The sequence below is a fragment of the Triturus cristatus genome, chromosome 2_2 (genome assembly GCF_964204655.1).
Source record: "Triturus cristatus chromosome 2_2, aTriCri1.1, whole genome shotgun sequence".
In the NCBI taxonomy this organism is placed as follows: domain Eukaryota; kingdom Metazoa; phylum Chordata; class Amphibia; order Caudata; family Salamandridae; genus Triturus; species Triturus cristatus.
In genome coordinates this window covers 713,109,900-713,128,966 of record NC_140582.1, presented here as the reverse complement: position 1 = coordinate 713,128,966, position 19,067 = coordinate 713,109,900, and the positions used below count along the sequence as shown (strand labels likewise).

The following is a 19,067-nucleotide window of genomic DNA, read 5'->3' as shown; positions in this document are numbered from 1 at the left end:
CTGCCTTCTAGGCAATGCAAACACTGTAATCTCCACAGAAAGAAGAAAGGGCATCCTGCTAAAGATAAACCCCAAACTAGTAGAGCTAGCTAATAAGGACAGGGGGCCTAGCTCCCAAGGCCTCTTCTTCGGAATAAGACTTCATAAGGGAAATGGCCAAATACGTAGGAGTGTTTAGCTCCACCCAGAAGCCCCAAAAGGACATTAACAAGGTGTTCCAGGATAGGGTTTTTGGCAGGGCTGGGAGAACTGGATCGGTTCCCAGGCTGTGGCCAAAACACAACAAACCCCTTCCTGGGTTGTGGCAGATTCTCTCAATCAACCTTTACCAGTCACCAACCATTCTACCGCAAATACAACGAAGCCGCGGGGGACCCTTCAGGGGTGAAAGGAGACAGAGAGGATTCTCCACAGGTAAGAATCTTGAAAGACCTTTCCGGTAACCCTATAAAGGTGGGAGGCAGATTGGCTCAATTCTCTGGGAACTAGAATCTAGTGTCACAGGATACTTGGGTTCTGAGTACAGTCAAGGGACACAAGATAGAATTCCTGAATACCCCTACCCAAGTGAAGAGACCACAGGAGATGTCTTTCTCACAGGAAGACAAGAACCTAGTGTCTCAGGAAGTGAAGGATTTAACAGCAAAAGGGGCAATAAGAGAGAGCTCAGAGTTAGGTTTTGTCAGCAATGTCTTCCTCGTGGAGAAGAAGGGTTGAGACCAGTAATAAATCTTAAAGACCAAAACAAATGGGTAACATACCATCATTTTAAAATGGAAGGGGTCCACCTTCTAAGGGACCTACTGAGAAAAGGGGACTGGTTGACAAGAGTAGACCTAAAGGACGCTACCTGACCATTCCAATTTAGTGCCCACACCAAATATCCCTTCAATCCACTTGGGAGGAAACCTCTAGGAGTTTTGCACTCTCCCCTTCAGACTGTCCTCGGCCCCCATGGGGCTTCACCAAAGTCCTACGACTTGTAGCGGCCTGGCTCAGAGAAAGAGGAGTGATACTCATAATATACCCGGATGATATCCTATTTGTGGCTCAATCCAAATTGATTGTCTCTCGCCACACAGACCTCACAATACACTTATTAGAACACCTGGGTTTTATAATAAACAAGAAAAAATCATTTATAGTGCCAAATCAAGAGACACAATTCCTGGGCTTTGTTGTAGACACAGTAAGAACAGAACTAAAACTCCCAAGAGACAAAGTAAGGAAACTTCGCAAGGACCTGAGGAAAATAATAGCAAAAATGGAATTCCCTTTAAGGTTTCTAGCAAGGATCCTGGATGTCTTATCATCCACGATCCAAGCCATTTTCCCAGGTCCCTTATTCTACTGAGCTCTCCAGAGACTCAAAACAAGGACATTGAGAACAACACAATCGTCCTCCTAGATGATATATCTTTAGACCAGCATTCAAGAAAGGAACTCCTATGGTGGCTCAAAAATGCAGAGGCATGGAATGGCAGAGCCAGTTTTGGGGAGGAAATAGAGTTGATAATAGAATCGGATGCGAGTTTAGAAGGATGAAATGCGAGATTTGGCAACTCATCAACAGGAGGTCGCTGGACAGATCAAGAGAAGTAATTGCACATCAACTGCTTAGAATTACTAGCAGGTTAATTTGCAGTTAGTTGCTTCACCCAGAATTCGATGAAATGCTGTGTGATGCAACTCATGGAGAATGTGTCAGTAGTGAGGTATGTCAACAAGTTGGGAGGGCCTCACTCCAAGGGACTTGCAGATCTTTCGATTATAGCAGAACACATTCCTGGTTTAAGCAATGGTGTGGCAGATTGGTTCTCCAGGAATTTCAAGGACTCCAGCAACTGGAGACTAGACAGAGGGATATTCCTGACTATCCAAGCCAATTGGAGTCCTTTTGGGACAGGCCTCTTTGCGACAGACTGAACCCATAGTAGAAGCAATTCTTCAGCTAGAGGCCGGACCCTTAAGCTTGAGGGGTAGATGCATTCCTCCAAGACTGGAAGGGTTTAGCACTTTATGCTTTCCCTCCATTTGCCATAATACCACAACTACTTCTGAAAGCATGACGGTGCAGAGAGCCTGGTAGCAATAACACCCCTTTGGAGATCACAGGCCTGGTTCCCAATCATTCTGGAAATTATCATAGACTACCCCATCCTAATACCATCATTCAGGGAAATACTCTTACACCCAGAAAGAGAGTTGAACCCTCTCATAGAACAAGGACTACTGGTACTGAGAGCCTGGAAGATTTTAGGAGACAATGGCAAATCCAAGGCCTTTTGCCAGGTGCTTTCCGACTCATATCTGTATCGTGGGCTTCTGGAACACGGAAAGGCCTATCGACTGGCTTGGAAGAAATGGGTTCCTTGGTGTTTTCAATGAGATTACGATCCTGTTTCAACTGATCTAGTACATGTTGAACATTGTTGCCCAACCCTAGTGGAATAAAAAATATTAGCTACATTTTCTTGTTTTTTTCTTTTTTCAGAGTAAGAAGTCTCATCTTTTGGAAATTGATAACGGTGAACCGTTTTCCACTGAAGTTTACGTTTTTTCTCTGAAGTCCAAAGAAGGAAGTTGGCTACGTGTAAGGGGAATCTATAGTGGCCTAGAATGTTCCTTGAAGTTCTATATTCTTCAATTGTTGCTGCTGTGAGCTGGCAATAAAGGAGATTTGCAGAATCTTAGCCTCCGTGTCTTTAATAAAATTCCGAATTCCAGCCCAACAGGTTATGAAAAATCTAAATTTTTCCATGAAATGTCATAGCCATTTACGAAGGATTGACATATTCGGGAAACAGGATCCCTCTCCCTCCCTTCCCTTCGTGTGAAATGGGCATAACCCCAAATTGCTTTCAACAAGTGAATTTCTTATTTTCTTACATATTTGCCTAATGATGTCGTTGGTTTCTCAGAATTAGACATAAAGGAATCATCTTCACCAAAAGTCATTGGTGCCTTGGAACCCTACTTCCCTTTGTCACTAGGTTTTACTGCAAAGGCATTTGTGAGTGCTGCCTCATTCATATGCTTAATTTCCTTCAGCATCATGAGAGATGGTTAAATCCCTGAATGAGCCCTTTGGTCCTCCGACCTGTGACATCTCACTGGAAAGGGAGAAAGAGATAACATGCTTTCTGTCAGGAATTTCTTTCCTTCATTGTTCGATCACACTGACACCCATCCGTCGAGGTATATAAATATGTTTTTTGCAACTTAACAATTGTTCTAATGGAAGCTAAGCCCCAAACTCTGAACTAAAAGTGCAGGCCCAGCTGCCCAAGAGCCAGCTGTACTCTGTTGTGGCTTTCCTCTGTTCCACAAGCTGCTACAGCAGAGTCTACAGTGTGCACGGTGCAATTTCTTGCCTTGAGCGCCGCATCTTGGGTAAAAGGTAAAATCGTATTCTTCTCACCATTTGACTAATATTAATATAGTTGGTAAACAAGGCTCTGCCACTGACCACATTAGTACGCAAATAAGGAGACAAGAAAAAACAAGCATTGGCATAGCCAATAGGTCTCGCCTTTGGGACCTTATAAGTGTTTAGTTGTTTAGTTATCCAGCACAATATCCTTGGTGCAACAACATCAAGTGTTGCATGGCTAAACACTTATAAGGTCCCAAAAAACGAGACGTATTGGCTATGCCAATGCTTTTTTTTTTTAACATCCCACTAACCTCGGTTCTTCTAAGTCGCCCAGCCACTTCCCTGCATTCTGGCACATGCAGCTGTGTGTTTCGTGACATACTTAGGTTTTACCTGCCTACTGGTTAGATATTTCCTTTGGCAGCTCGTTCATTAAAGTTTGTTCGCTGTTTTCACCACATAAACTCCTTGAGTATGCATGCATGGTTCTTTTGTATTATATATTACTGAAAAACAGCTTCAATTTGGATTGGTTTAGGTGCTGAAACTACTAAAAATAGTAAATTAAACTCCAGTCATCTAAGCCACACCAAATGAATACAACACACCCATGTCATGAAAGTGTGTGCCAGGAGATAATGTATTAGTACAAAGGAGAGGCACAGTGTATTGGTGTTCATGTCTGTTACAGCTTTCAAATAGAAGCATAAAGGTGTTCAACAGTCACACCTGCACTACTGGGGGAACATGCAAGAGCTGCATTAAAAGAAAGCAATTCACTTCAAACAGAAGGAATGTCAGGTTTCAAATAGCCTCTCAACAGGAATGCAAGTGAAATTTGTAGTCTGCAACAGTGGCCGCAGAACACAGACCAATTATGTTCACCATCAGTAAGCTCTCGGCCACTCTCCAGGGCAGAGAAGTGATATCAAAAGAAGTGAGAATCGTGCGCTTTTGACAGCAGAATGGAAAGCAAACTACCGAAACTGAATGATAAAGCAACCAAATATAATGTGATGACCGTCATTCAGAAAAAGTACATTTCTGTGCCTTTGACAGTGTTCTGTTATTTAATAATACACCTGTCACAGTTCCGAGTCATTCGGTTGTCAGAGTGCAGCACGTTGACACATCCAAATATGAGCTCTATATGTAAGAAAAGTCATTGCTGTTAGAAAGTATGAGGGTGAAAAGATTCATTTACAAATTGCTAAACCTGTGTCTTCGTTAATATATTTTTTGTAATTGCGGTTTGCACAGTGACCTTACTGCCTCTTGGGAATATTAGAGTGCCAACATACGGAAAGACACTGAGGGAAGAAGGGAAGGGCGTACACCAGTCAAAACACAGGTGGACGCAAACTTTGCCAAATGTTTAAGTTATAGGCCAGACCTATTGGCTTTGTCAGTGCTTGTACTTTTTTATTTACCGGTCTGAGTTGGATCATTAAATAAAAAGGGAAAAACATGTGAAAGTGTTATGTGTGTTTTTTAAAGAAACGGCATAGATTGTAGAAGCAGGACACAGCAGTGAGATGCAACACAAAGGGTGCAAGGGAAAGCCAACAACACCGAGTGAGAGCAACGCGGAGTGCCTTGCGCAGAAAAGCAAATGGGGGAAGAGAGAGAGGAGGAGCTGGGTAAAGAAGCAGACAGGGGAGAAAGCTACACAGGGGCGGAAAGCAGACAAGGGTGATCGCATCACAGAGTGGCTGGAAGAAGCACGCAGGCAAGAGAGCGCGACACGGAGCGCAGCGGATGGACAGAACAGAAGTACAAAACGGAGACGCTAGAAAACACATGCACTCTATTGGCATGCTTAACCAAAAATGAAACAAGCGGCCGCACCGGGAAAGTGATGAGCAGCAGCGAGGAAAAGTAAACATTTTAACAAGCAAACATTTTAACAAGCATTGGCCGCGCAAAACGCGATGGTGGGGGATAATAATGAACAGGCATTGAACGCGCGAGACGCGATGGTGGGGGTGTGGGGGAGAGAAGCGCGAGTAGAGATAAGCTGGTGTGAAATAGCAGCAGGGAAGGGGGCGGAGAGGGGCTACGAGGGAGAGCGAAGTAAAGCCATATGGCTGCTTTGCGCGCGTGCACGCCTCGTGCACTGTAGCTCTATGCCAGGGGAAGCACTTTCAAAAACCCACTACAAAATGTCTCAAAGAGACAGCTTTCGCTGTCTCAGCGAGACCTAACAGAAGGAGTGGGGGGGGGGGGTAGAGGTGCTTTTATTAATAGTGGCCACTGGCTATTGGTGTCTGATTAGGCAAGGAGGCCTCATTTATAATTAATTCAGGGAAGTAGGGATGTAGGAAAAATGCGTATACTTCTTGGCCTATGAAAACCCTAGAGGCCGCGGCTCTAATAACCTTTGCAACCATTCTCACAATAGAGGTGATAGGAAGACTAAAACACTGGACTGCAATAAAATTACAACAATAAAATGCAGATGCTGTTATGGAGAGAGGTTGCCCCAAGTCAAAGTTCTTAACGCCCTCAACCAAATTCTGAGAACTTAAAGTGACTACTCAATGTTTCAGAAGGTGATCTGACTAGTCCTGTTCCTCTAAGTCTTTGACTAACCCTCCGTAGCTCATCACTGACTTGTCATTATGCACTCACCTCCCTGCAGTTTACTGTAAATCACCTACATAAAAACAATGAAAACCGTAAAGAGTGGCACTACCACATATGTATTCACCTTGGAGACTGAAAAAAGACCAGTTGAAATTCAATCTATTTAAAAATATGCCTATCAACTGACACATGATTTACCCTAGATTGAGTTGTTCGTAGAAGATACATTGACAAGTTGACGGGGCAATAATGGGTGGTGACAACATTATCCTCAAAATATATTGGTCAGCTGCTACATAATGGAAGCAGTGGAACTAGAGAACCTTCAAATGTTCTTCCCGCTACCAAGCTGAAACCTGGCACACACAATTGTTTCTTTTAAAACAATCCTGTGGAGTACACTACGATTGGATAACACACCTTTTAGTTTAATGGCAGCCATTTCTGTACATGTTATGCCAGGCAGCAGCATAGCGTGGGTTGCCAGTGCCCGTGGCAAGGCAAGTATACTTCCACTTTTCTTTAAAAAATGTGCGCCCCTAAGAATTCTGCGCCTGAGCAACCACACCTCTGCCCCACCTCCCTCCATGCTATGCCACTGATGCCAGGTGAGGTCTATTTTATGCTTAATTGCAAGCACATGAGCTTGTGGTTTGGGTAAATGTGTGACCCATAAATATGCACAACACAGATTTTCACAAACATCAACTTCCAAATTACTTTGTCATTAGTGGAGAAAGGGAACCTTGGCCGAAACACATATTATAAAACATTGGTTTAATCACATATTTGAAGTGATAACATATGCTTAAATCCATTTACCGTAAAAGTGAGATATTTTTAAATAAATCAATTATGGGATGAGATGCTACGGATCAGAAAACACTCAGTTCACTGCTGACTAAACTATTGAATAGAAAACCGGCTTGGTAAAAATAATGCAGAAAACCTTTACTATTTTTAGGTTTTGCCTGCTGAAAGCTTTTAATTGTCTGTTCTTGAGGTATTATTGTGAACAATACCAGTAATTACAGTGGGCTTTCTGACAGATCATTGCTTACCATTGGTTTGTTTTCTTGTGATCCTCATTTGCTTGGTTCTTATTCAATGGCTTTCCTTCCTCTTGATGTGCTTGCCCTTCCCTGGAGCATAGCTTCTTTACCATATTTGATTGGAAGCCTGTTTACCTCCATTGCTCCCATTCATGGAACTACTTTTTTCTTCTTCCTTCAGCACTCTATAAAAGTGTATGTCTGCTTGCTCTCTCCCTCTTGATCTGCTTAACCCTTCAAATATCCCCTGTACTGTCCATGTACTATCCATGTTACTTCCTCATCCTCAAGTCAGTTGTTTTGAACAATTTTGCAACTCTGTCGCTCCTCAACCTATTCAACCCACTACCTGCTGCTTCTGATCAGGGATGGCCTTTAGCATGGGCGAGCTGAGACCCTGATGGGCAGGGGTGGCACGCATGCCTGTTTGTGTACAAGTCACGCAACATTTGCCCACTGATCTGATTCTGGTCAATGGGGGGATGGGGCCTAGGCCCAGGGTCCGGTCACAATTCACAAGTTACTGCATGCTCATTGTGGGTTTTATTAAGTTCTGTATTTTCTCATTGTAGTATGGTACTTGTAGTTTTGTTTCCACTCATAAATGCAGGATGCTAAGTTGTGGGATGCAAATTAAAACATCTATTACCTAAGCTAACAGAAGCTTTGAAAATATTTTTTCCTCAAAAGGTATACGGGTGACAAACTTGGTTTTGCACGGGGCGCTAACTGTGCAACGTCCACCCCTGCTTCTGATCCCCTACCTACCTCTCCATTACTCGCCGTCACACACATCATGGTCTTTGTGTTCTTCTAAAAAGTGTTTGAAAAACTTTTTGGAGGGCTTGGCAAATAAACTTTGGTAATGGGCTATGCCTTTTTCAAAACATGCTTTTTTGTCCACCATTTTGGAGGGATAAATAAAATTAAATGGCGGCCGTGGCTTTCCGTACACTCACATAGGCATAGTGATCCATGTATGCATTGTGAAGCTGGGCTGCTGTAACGTCATGACGCGTACATGTGCATGTGTGATGATGCATGCGCATGCACACGTCATTACAATTTTTTGGCATATACTACATGTCATCAGCAAAACTCATTATTTTCTCCTTTAGCAGATGCTGAATAGCATGGGCAAAAAAGCATTGGGAAAACCAATAGGTCTACATTGGCAGCCATAAGGCTTTGCCATAGCTTGCTTCTTAACATAACTTATTTGATTTGTTTAGTTGCAGAATCTGCTCCCCTATTTTCTGATTATAACAGATCGCTTATGTTTACCAACTCCGTGTGTGATGAGCTCATCCAGTTCAGCGTTTAGCTTTGCATTTTGGGACTTATAGCACAGTTTGAGCCATTAGAAAATCAGACTAGATGAGATACTTATGCACAGACCTATGAACCTTGAGTGACATATATTTTCTAATGCTCTACAATAGTAGTATAGTATAGTATAGTATAGTACAGTGTTTTATAGTGCTCTGCAGTTTCCTGTAGTGTAGTATAGTATAGTACAGTATAGTATAGTATAGTATAGTATAGTTCAGTGTTTTGTAGTGCTCTGCAGTTTCCTGCTCTAGTTGGAAGAAAACAAAGATTTCTGCACATAAAGAAGGCTAATTTGGTGAAATCATTCTGATTATCCAACAGTAAGTTGTGATTGTACAATGTACATTATGGAATGAATCATATGACAAAATAACTTGTATTTTCAATCACAAATGTTTCTTTTGTGAACCCAGGCCAGCGAGCTGATATTGCAAACCGAGCTGAAAGCAGGGGTAGTGTTGCTAGCAGCAGAGCAAGTTCCCTCTCACGACCTGGGACACAAATCAGGATTGAAGTGGATGAGGTAAGAGTTTGTGTTGGTTCCTGCATTATATTTGGATTAATTAACTCGCTCACGCTTTAAACAGTAACATGTGATGGTGTGGCGGTGTAATACCACTAGAAAGAGCCTGGGAGAAAATAAAAGAGAAAGGATCATGTGACAGGCAGTGGAAGAATGACCATATATTTTTGGTGAGAAGGGATGCACAGCTGCCAAGGTGTCAGATTGCTATGTGTGATATTTTCATAATTTCAGAGCAATTATTAGTGACATTTTAACGGCTATTAGTGACACTTTCTCGCAAGCAAATAATATCAAGCAATGAAGACTATGGAAACATAAATATCAGAAACTACACCCATTTGAGCAAAAAGAAACTAAGAAAATCCTAAAACTGCTGCAAAGCCCCAGAAATGGAAGGACACTAACAGGAGACAGACTGCATGACTGCAGTTCTCAGTAACAGAGGGCAGGCAGGCACTGCAGCTGCTCAGAAGATGATTTCATTGAGCTGAACATTCATGACAACTCGCTATCCTAAAAAGAAAGTTTCATAGCAAGTGCAGCTAGGTGATTATACCGTCACTTAGTCTCAGGCATAATCGGTTGCTAATGCAATAAGGTAAAAAATAATTGCTGGGAAGTGCCAGCACAGAACCCGGAGGCGTTCTACTGTAAACACATGGCAGTGCAACTAAATTAATAAATACAAATTGGCCTATCACGAAGGTGTAAAACAAGGTCCTAGAAACAGTTGGACATTATATTATTCTTGTTTTGCCCATATTCAAAGAAAATATGCTTTGATTTATGACACATTGTGGTCACCTAAGTACTGAGTCCTTTCAAAACAATGGGAAACAATTAAAGGTCACAGCCCGCCGGCAGCCTCATTGACTGAGTCATGGCAGAACTTAATCAGCTAGTAACACTGACCCGGCAGGAGCCTGATGGCTGGTTGTTAGAAATGGGGGTCTCTCATTGGCAGAGGCAAGTACCTTTGTCCAAATAGGGACCCTTCTTCCTAGTCAGGATAAGGGAGTTATACTCCTAAAATGAACCCTGTTCACCCCCTTGGTAGCTTGGCACGAGCAGCCAGGCTTATCTTAGAGGCAATGTGTAAAGCATTTGCACACAACCAACAGTAATACAGTGTAAGCACTACAAAAGGACACCACACCAGTTGAGAAAAATATCCAAAATGTTTATATACTTAAGAGAAGACCAAAAACTATAAAACATCCACAATACAGTACTTAGAAATCTTCAGTTATCAAAATAACCTTGAAAAACAGTTCCTTGAAGTCGATAGCTCCCTCAGGGGCTATCACGGCGTAGTGAACAAACAAATCCAAACAGTTCTGGCTGACCGCGGCATTGCGGGCTAGCTACAGTGTCGGGAAGACCCGCAAAACAGTACCTTTAGAAATGGAGGGTGTCAGCGACCTCTTGTTGAGCTTCCAAAAGCACGGCGTCCGCAGGTGTTGGTTTCGGAGGTCGGTGCAGGAGTCGTCGGGCGCTTGAAATCACAGGTGGAACTCTTTGCAGTAGGTGTCAGGTGCTGCGGTACGAAGTGCAGTGGTGCGGCGTGCAGTGCCCTCAGGCCGCAGTGCAAGCAGCTGCTCGTGGTGGTGTCAGATGGCGTCGTCGGTGCACGTTCAGTGCACTTTGCTAGGGACTGACAGGTAAATCAAATATGCCAATCATGGAAACACCAATCCATAACACACTTTACAACAGGAGCACTTGCACTTTACCACTGATCAGCAGTGAGAAAAGTGCGCAGAGACACTAAGCCAGCAAAAACAGAGTCAAAACCGGGAGGTCAGCAAGCAACAACTATGGGGAAACACGCCAAAAGATGCCAAGTCTAACACTCGCTAAGCGCTAAACAGCAAATCTGTAGATAAGATTCACACATGGCTCAGGGCTAGCATTGTCTGACACTTACTTGCGAGACGAGCCCTGCCATTTGGTTTATGGGCCAGCCAGCCACGCACGCCTTTTCACAGTCTGGCTGCAACTCACTCCCTCCTTTGCAAATGTGCGCCGCTCAGACCTATTTGTTTCGATTAATAAATATTGTTACAAAAACCATACAAAGTATATCCTTTCTGGAGCCTTATTAGTTCTTAATTAAAACATCAATGTGTCATTTCATTTAGTTGATTTCAAAATACTACAAAGAAATAAAACCATTACAATTTGATATATGACCACAATATTTAACTTTCGGTCTGCCTTTAGTCCAGAGCTGGGTATTTGCTTATGAGTCCTTGAGGTCGTCATGCAAATGTTGCTAGGCTTGCCAGTTCCATCGGGGTCTCCAGATTAAAAAGAAGTTCTATTGCTATTGTTCATACATCAAATGTGGGCAGACACAGACTAGGTGAGCCAAGGTTTCCTCATACCGGTAGCACAGTCTACAAGAGGTGACCGTCTCGAGGCATTTCCAGTGTGCATTTATATCTTTTATTGGCAAAACCATAAGTCTGACTGACAAAAGTTGTTTTAACATTGATTTATTCAGTGCAAAGTTGAGATACAGCTGGTCTAATTTGTCCTTGTAGGACCCGGTTGATGGATAAAATTTCCCAAGGTGGACATGTTAAGATTTAGTTTTGTACAGGCGGTGGATAGAAAATCTGCCCAAGGGTTTTTGCCTTTTGTAAAAAGTTCTTTCAGGGAAGCCTTCTCAGCCACCCTAGAAAGAATTTCGTTTTTTATCTCTACTGATGAAGGATAATATCCAGAAACACGTGTGTCTAGAGATTTACAGCACTAACCTATACCAACTTTGGTGAACCACTACAGCTAAAAATCAAGTAAGCAATCACTGTGAACTGCATTTACCACAATGCTAAGGGGCGAACTGTGCTGGGAGGTGAGACAGTGTGCTCCCATCCCCCTTCTGTTTGAAAAGGCTCCCTTAAGCCACTGAGCTGACAAGCTTTTGGAGATGCACCTGTGCGCCAGAGAGAGGTACTGTGACCTGAGAGACTGTGGCAGCCTTCTCAGCCACCCCAGAAGGAATTTCGTTTTTTATCTCTACTGATGAAGGATAATATCCAGAAACACGTGTCTAGAGATTTACAGCACTAACCTGTACTAACTTTGGTGAACCACTACAGCTAAAAATCAAGTAACCAATCACTGTGAACAACATTTACCACAATGCTAAGGGGTGCACTGTGCTGGGAGGTGAGGCAGTGTGCTCCCATCCCCCTTCTGTACAAATGTAGGCATAGTTTAGTTTTTTTAAAGTTTGGAAACCCATTTTTGATCTCCATTAATATTGACTCTGTTTGATGGATCTGTTCAAGATGTTGCATGAGGTTCGTCAAATGATTTTGCAAACCAGTTCAACCAAATATTTGCAAAGGGCTGTGGCGGACAGCAGGATGGGCAAAACCCACCACTACGAGGGCCGGTCAGCCCTAGAGGAGGAAGAAATCACAGTTTACTCTAGAGTAGCGCACAAGTATGCTTTTAGCCAAAGGTCATCAAAATAATAAGTTTTATCTATCAGAGCAAGCACAGGGTCCGGTGGTATTAGCTCAGCCTTAGCTCTAATTCTAACAGGGGTCATATTGGCACTTCAGGCATGAGCAAACACATTTTTGAGGATTGCTTATACATTTGGCTCTAATGATTAATCTGCACAAAACGTTTTTAAAAACATGTCCATCTTTGTTTGATCCTGAGAATTTGCATGTATTTTCGTCCAGGGGGGTGAAAGTTATAATAAATGTGTTATTGGATTTTTTCATTTAAGAACCAATACGGGGATCTTAATAATCAAGAATACAAACCACATTGCTTATGGAGCATTCCCTGTTTGTGCTGGTGCAAGTGTACTGGGCACGGGTTCCAAGTATCAGCCATGCCCTGTGTCTGCTAGGCACAGCCTCAAGTTTTTAGAAGGGGAGACCAGTGCTGGATTAAACCCTGTGGAGGCCCCTAGGCAGTCGAAATCTCAGGCCCCCACTCGCAAATTATCTCCTAATACCCAATGCACCGGATTTTTTTACAAACTGACAGCTGCCCGAAGATGAGCATTTAAGACACAAACTGTTATGTGAATCTGATGTCTCAAGTTTATGTACTTTAAGTTGCTAATGGATACATTACATAATACAGTATTTTCTCTATAAAGTCTTTAATGTAAAGTTTTCGTTTCTATGAGTTGATTCTCATTTTTTCTATCTTTTGAAAACAACATTTAAGAAAGCTTCATTGTAATTTTCTTTCAAGATGAAATCAATATTATTTTGATCCGTTGTCGCAGGGCCCCTAAAAGGAGTGGGGCCCAAAGGCTGGTGCCTCCTTGGACTAAGTGGTAATCTGGAACTGGGGAAGACAGAAGTGTGGTTTGGGCAGGAGGTGGGGCCGGTCACCAGCTACTGCTAGGCACTGCCACTAGTCATGTCTAGTTGGTATTGGCAACACACATACAAGGTACAGGGCATGGTGAAAGGCCACACTATGCACCTTGTACCCAGTGCCTAATCTGTAAGAGAATGAGTGCCACAGCCAGCGCTCTGCTCAGAAACCTGCGGTTGGTGGTATCAAATGTCAGGCTGCTGAACAACAAGTCTTGTATCTTTAATTTACTTCCAGACGCTCCCTGCCCTTTCATCTCACTCTTGTGGGTTCCTGCTTTCTCCCGTTGTGATGGTTTTCCCCCTTTTCTCTTCCTCCTTCTTTCTCGATTGTGATTTTTCCCCTATGTTGCTCTCAGGAAATGTCTGAAGATGAAAGATTGTGACCAATACCAATAATGACAGTGGGCTTTGTGCCAGCCCATTGCTTACCATTGGTTGACTTTCTTGTCAGTCTCATTAGCTCGCTTCAATTTTGGAGTGTCACATTTTGGTCAGTTTGAAATTGAGGCCGAAGTTAACAAATTAGATAGCTGTGAGATTAAAATGGGTACTGTCATGAGTCCAGGAGGATACATCAAGGCACTTTAACCACCCCTTAACCTAGTGAGAAGTCATCCATTACACAACCAGTTGGACTAATGTACATATGGCATCTGGAAATACTCTTTAAAGACACTCCACTATTTCTGTTCAGAGTATATATTTCTGGCTGCCCTTTGCCTGCGACTGCTGACATGGCTAAGCAGAAGAACACAGTCAGAGACTGGCCTGCCCCGTTTAGGGGGCAATGATCCAGCGCGGGACCAATGGCGAGGAAGAATAAGAATTGCTGCAGAGAGCCACTTATTCTTGTTGCAGTTCTAAAATGTGTGAGTAAATAGTAGTATGCAGACTATGACTCTCAGAACAAGCCAACTACTGTCAAACATAAATCATTTGCATAAAATACCAATGATCATCACAATAAAAAGCTACTCACTCAACTCAAAGCCTGCCACACATTTGGATTCAACCCATAGCCCTGGCTGGGTTAATCATGCTGGCCAGATGTCTGCAAATACTCCCATATACCTAAGTTGTCTTTTCTGAGAAAACCTGGTTAGTCCCAGAAGACTGCAAGGTCAATCAATCAATCAGACATTTGTAAAGCACGCTACTCACCCGTGAGGGTCTCAATGCGCTGGGGGGGGGGGGGGGCAGCTACTGATCAAACAGCCAGGTCTTTAGGAGCCTCCTGAATGTTAGCAGGTCTTGGGTCTGTCGCAGATGGATGAGGAGGGTGTTCCATGTCTTGGCTTCGATGTGGGAGAAGGATCTGCCACCGGAGGTTTTCCGGTGGATGCGTGGTACGGTGACGAGGGCGAGATCCGTGGAGCGGAGTAGGCGGTTGGGGGTGTCGAAGGTGAGTCGTTTGTTGAGGTACGCTGGTCCGGCGTCGTGGTGTGCTTTGTGAGCGAGGATGAGGAGCTTGAAGGTGATCCTCTTCTTGACGGGAAGCCAGTGCAGGTCACTCAGGTGGGCGGTGATGTGGGTGTGGCGGGGTATGTCAAGGATGAGGCGTGCGGAGGTGTTTTGTATGCATTGGAGTCTCTTCTGGAGTTTGGCCGTGGTTCCCGCGTAGAGGGCGTTGCCGTAGTCCAGCCTACTGGTGACGAGGGCCTGGGAGACCGTCCTTCTGGTTTCGGTGGAGATCCATCTGTAGATATTGCAAAGCATATGGAGGGTGTTGAAGCAGGAGGAGGAGACGGAGTTGACTTGTTGGGTCATTGACAGATAAGAGTCCAGGATGAACCCCAGGTTGCGCGAGTGGCCGGTGGGTGTTGGCGCAGTTCCCAGCGTGGTCAGCCACCAGGAGTCATCCCAGGCAGAAGGGGTGGAGCGAAGGATGAGGACCTCCGTTTTGTCCGAGTTCAGTTTCAGGCGACTGTTCTTCATCCTTTCAGCGACGGCCTTCATCCCTGCGTGGATGTTGGATTTGGCAGTGACGGGGTCTTTGGTGAGGGAGAGGATCAGCTGGGTGTTGTCGGTGTATGAGACTATGTTGATGTCGTGTGATCGGACGATGTTGGCGAGCGGTGTCATGTAGACGTTGAAGAGGGTAGGGCTGAGGGATGATCCTAGGGGTACGCTGCAGGTGATATTGGTGGCTTTGGATCAGAATGGAGGGAGGCGGACTCTCTGAGTTCTGATGGTGAGGAAAGAGGTGATCCAATCCAGGGCTTTGTCGCAGATCCCCGAATTGTAGAGGCATGTGTGCAGGGTGCGGTGGCAGATGGTGTCGAAGGCGCCCGAGAGGTCCAGGAGGATGAGGGCCGCGGTTTCGCCATTGTCCAGCAGGGTCCTGATGTCGTCTGTGGCCGTGATTAGGGCGGTTTCGGTGCTGTGGTTGCTGCAGAATCCGGATTGGGATGAGTCCAGGGTGTTGTTCTTTTCGAGGAATTGGGTCACTTGTCTGTTGAGGATCTTCTCGATGACTTTCGCCTGGAATGGGAGCAGAGAGATGGGCCGGGAGTTCTTGAGGTCCTTTGGGTCTGCCTTGGGTTTTTTGAGTAGGGCGTTGATCTCTGCGTGTTTCCAGCTTTCCGGGAAGGTGGCGGTCTCGAATGAGGAGTTCAAGATCTTACGGAGTTGGGGTGCGATGATGAAGCTTGCTTTGTTGAAGATGTGGTGGGGGCAGGGGTCTGATGGTGAGCCGGAGTGGATGTTGTTCATGGTCTTGATGGTGTCTTCGTCGCTGACGTGGTTCCAGGAGGTCAGGTGGTCGCGGTGAGTCTGGGGTGTCGGCGGCTGTCGGGGGGGTCTCAGTGTTGAAGCTGTCGTGAATGTCTGCAATCTTGCGGTGGAAGAAGGTAGCTAGAGGTAGTACCAACGGGCTCATAACATGGCAACCAGTACAATCCCTGTGGCAGTGTTTAATTTGTAAAATAATAAATGCTGGTGCTTAAAGATTTTCTGAAATGCCAGCAGCCTGCACTTATGAAAGTTGGGATTGCCGAATACCAAGGCTGAGTGATCTGGATTCTAACTCATGCCTCTTTCTTCCACCACAATACAAACACTGCCTGTTTATTTCACTCTTGCAGGTTCCTTTTCATCTCTGCTATTTTTCTTTGTCACTGTTTTTTAGTCTTTCTCTTCTTGCTTCTTTCCTCCAATTGTGTTTTTTCTCTTTCTTGCTCGATGTCAAGTCTGTTAAGGAAAAATAATCGCTGGTCCCCAGAAATAAGTGCCGGTGGGCCCCACCTGCAACCAAATTAAGCACTGTCCACTGGTTGATATCTTGGCTAAACACTGTACGTCCCTCTTGCTGGCATTGGTGGTGCGTATTAAGAGTAGTGGAGGAACAATGTCCATGCCCTGGCAGGTGAGCTGACACTGGAAACACTTCATTAAAGTCCATCAAGTCTAGAGTCCTTATGATTTAACAGTGTTGCTGCATAGAATCAGAAGGAGCCTGGCCTATGGTACAATACACGTCTTCTGCACCCTTACATGTAGATAATGGAGATTTATGGCAACTTGTTCTGTCGAAAGAGCCACCAAGAGTTCATAAAACTTCAGGACTTGCAAAGAAGGCGATATCACCCTGGTCTGTGTTACATATATGGCCAGTGAACTCCAGGACTTGGAAGGAGATTAAATAGGTCTTTTGAAGATTGAACATTCATCCATGAGCTCCCAACAGGTAACAGCAGAGCTCTGTATACAGCACAGTCTGCTGCTTCAATATGGCATGCACCAACCAGTTGCCCAAGTGATTTCACTATTCAAACTCAAGTTTCACCCTAATGTGTGCTAATTTTCCATCCCTCTTGATGTGAAGTTGGCAGGTTATTTGTCATCTCCCAACTTTCAATCAGAAGAGACATCTCTGGAGGAAGTGTCTGCCTCTTTCTCGCACAATTGAAAACCATTTCTACCCTAACTTCTAAGGATTTGTGGATTGCATAGCAGAAGATGAAGAAACCTTTTGCACTGTGAAAGTGCTTGAGACAGAGGAGTATTGGGAAAGTAGAATCTCGCTCCACTTTTTATGGTGAACAGAATGGTAGATTTTGTGTTGTGGCTGCCAGGTCATAGGTGGCTGCAGTGTTTAGAAAATCATTGTGGCACACACACACACACACACACACGCACGCACACACACACACACACACACACACACACACACACACACACACACACACACACACACACACACACTCACACTCACACTCACACTCACACTCACACTCACACACATAAACACACACGCACACTCTCGCCCCTTACCTAGGTGTCTGTCCACAAAGAGAGCCTCAACCTCCTTGGGCTTGCTCTTGGAAATTCTAACACTGACTCTTCAGAGAGCCTGTCCTGCATTACTGTATACCACTCACTGACATATAGAGATAAGATAGGATAAGGTGGACTTTTTGCTACCTACACTGGAAATAGTAACGTGCATTATGCAAAAATTTTCCAGGGCTCTGTTGTTCTCATTTTTAAGGTATTATTCAGTTTTCATAGAAAGATAATATAACTAATATACTTCTTTGTGGCAACTTTTACCCTTACATAGCCAAGAATATGGGTTTCATATCCTAGAGGAAAAGGTGTTAGGAGTATGTAAGCGTATCCCATATCAAGCACTATTAGAAAGAACTTGTCTGACTGTGTTCACATTCACCATGAACAAAATATTTTTCTTTCAGCTGGAGTACATTTTTCGTGAAAAGATGAGATCTGGAGGATATTTTACTCTGAGACAGCTGTTCAAAAACAATGACCCTGAAGGGAAGGGACAGGTTAACAGGTATGTGTTATGAATGTGAAAGGTAAAAAAAACCTAATTTTGTGTGAAAAGTGACCAGTCAGATAGGTAGAGGAGATATATTTAGGGCCCTTAGCTGGCAAAACGTTTAATAAACCCAGCAGGACCAAGATTACCCTTCTAAATGTATTGTTTACACATAATAAAATGGTTGATAATCGTATCATATAATAATTTAATATCTAAAGAGGAATGTTAGAAATGGGGGGGTCTCTAGTTGGCAGAGGTAGGTACCTTTGTCCAAATAGGGAGCCTTGCTTCTATTCAGGGTAAGGGAGAAACACACTTTAGATCAGAGGTCTTCAAACTTTTGTAGGTTGAGCCCCCCCGCTCAATCTTTTTAGCTGTTGGGCCCCCCCAACACCTGACAGAAATTTCTGGAATCTGGTACACTACATAATTGACTGCCGCGCGCATATCCGGGGCCATATCCAGCAAATAATGTTCAACATAATAAGAGTGTTTAGTAAAGTGCAGGTTTGTGAGTGGGTGTGCTGAAATGACAGATTATTACATAGCTCAAACCACCATTTTCCTAGATAAAATGTGCGCAAATGGTTTTTACTAGGATGCTTTGTTTTACACATGACATTGATTGATAACACCACCAACATAAATGTGATGGGTGGGCCTGTTTTTTGCCACAGACGGTCAATCTGTGGATGGATTTTTGCTACTGCCATCCTCAGGTACTGCTCTACATCCAGGGGCAGATTTACAAGGAAGTGCTGCAGCGTGGCACTGCAAGCCCTTTGGCTGCGCCACGCTGTGGCACTTCCGAAGCACAGGGATGCGACATATTTACAAGAATATGACGCATCTCTGTGCTTTCCCCTGCGCTCGCGCACAAACTGCAGCCATGCGCTGGCGTAGGCATCCTTGCACCATGGTGTAAGGATGCCTGCGTCGTGGGGAGATTGTTTTTGTGCAGGAAGGGGCACCTTCCTGCACATAAACAATCACTACAGGCATTTCCCTCTTTCAATGCATGCTGTAGAATGCAGCACGCATTGAAAGAGGG

The 19,067-nt window shown here is 44.1% G+C and overlaps 1 protein-coding gene across 2 annotated transcripts in view; it reads left to right on the top strand.

Moving 5' to 3' along the window:
• LOC146862687 (EF-hand calcium-binding domain-containing protein 6-like) overlaps positions 1 to 19,067 on the top strand; it is a 478,924-nt gene that overhangs the window by 123,979 nt on the left and 335,878 nt on the right. For both annotated transcript variants that reach the window (XM_085641926.1, XM_085641927.1), the window contains exons 3-4: positions 8,760 to 8,869; positions 17,928 to 18,028. In XM_085641926.1, the coding sequence (XP_085498052.1) occupies positions 8,760 to 8,869; positions 17,928 to 18,028 (211 nt within the window). The remainder of the gene's footprint in view (positions 1 to 8,759; positions 8,870 to 17,927; positions 18,029 to 19,067) is intronic.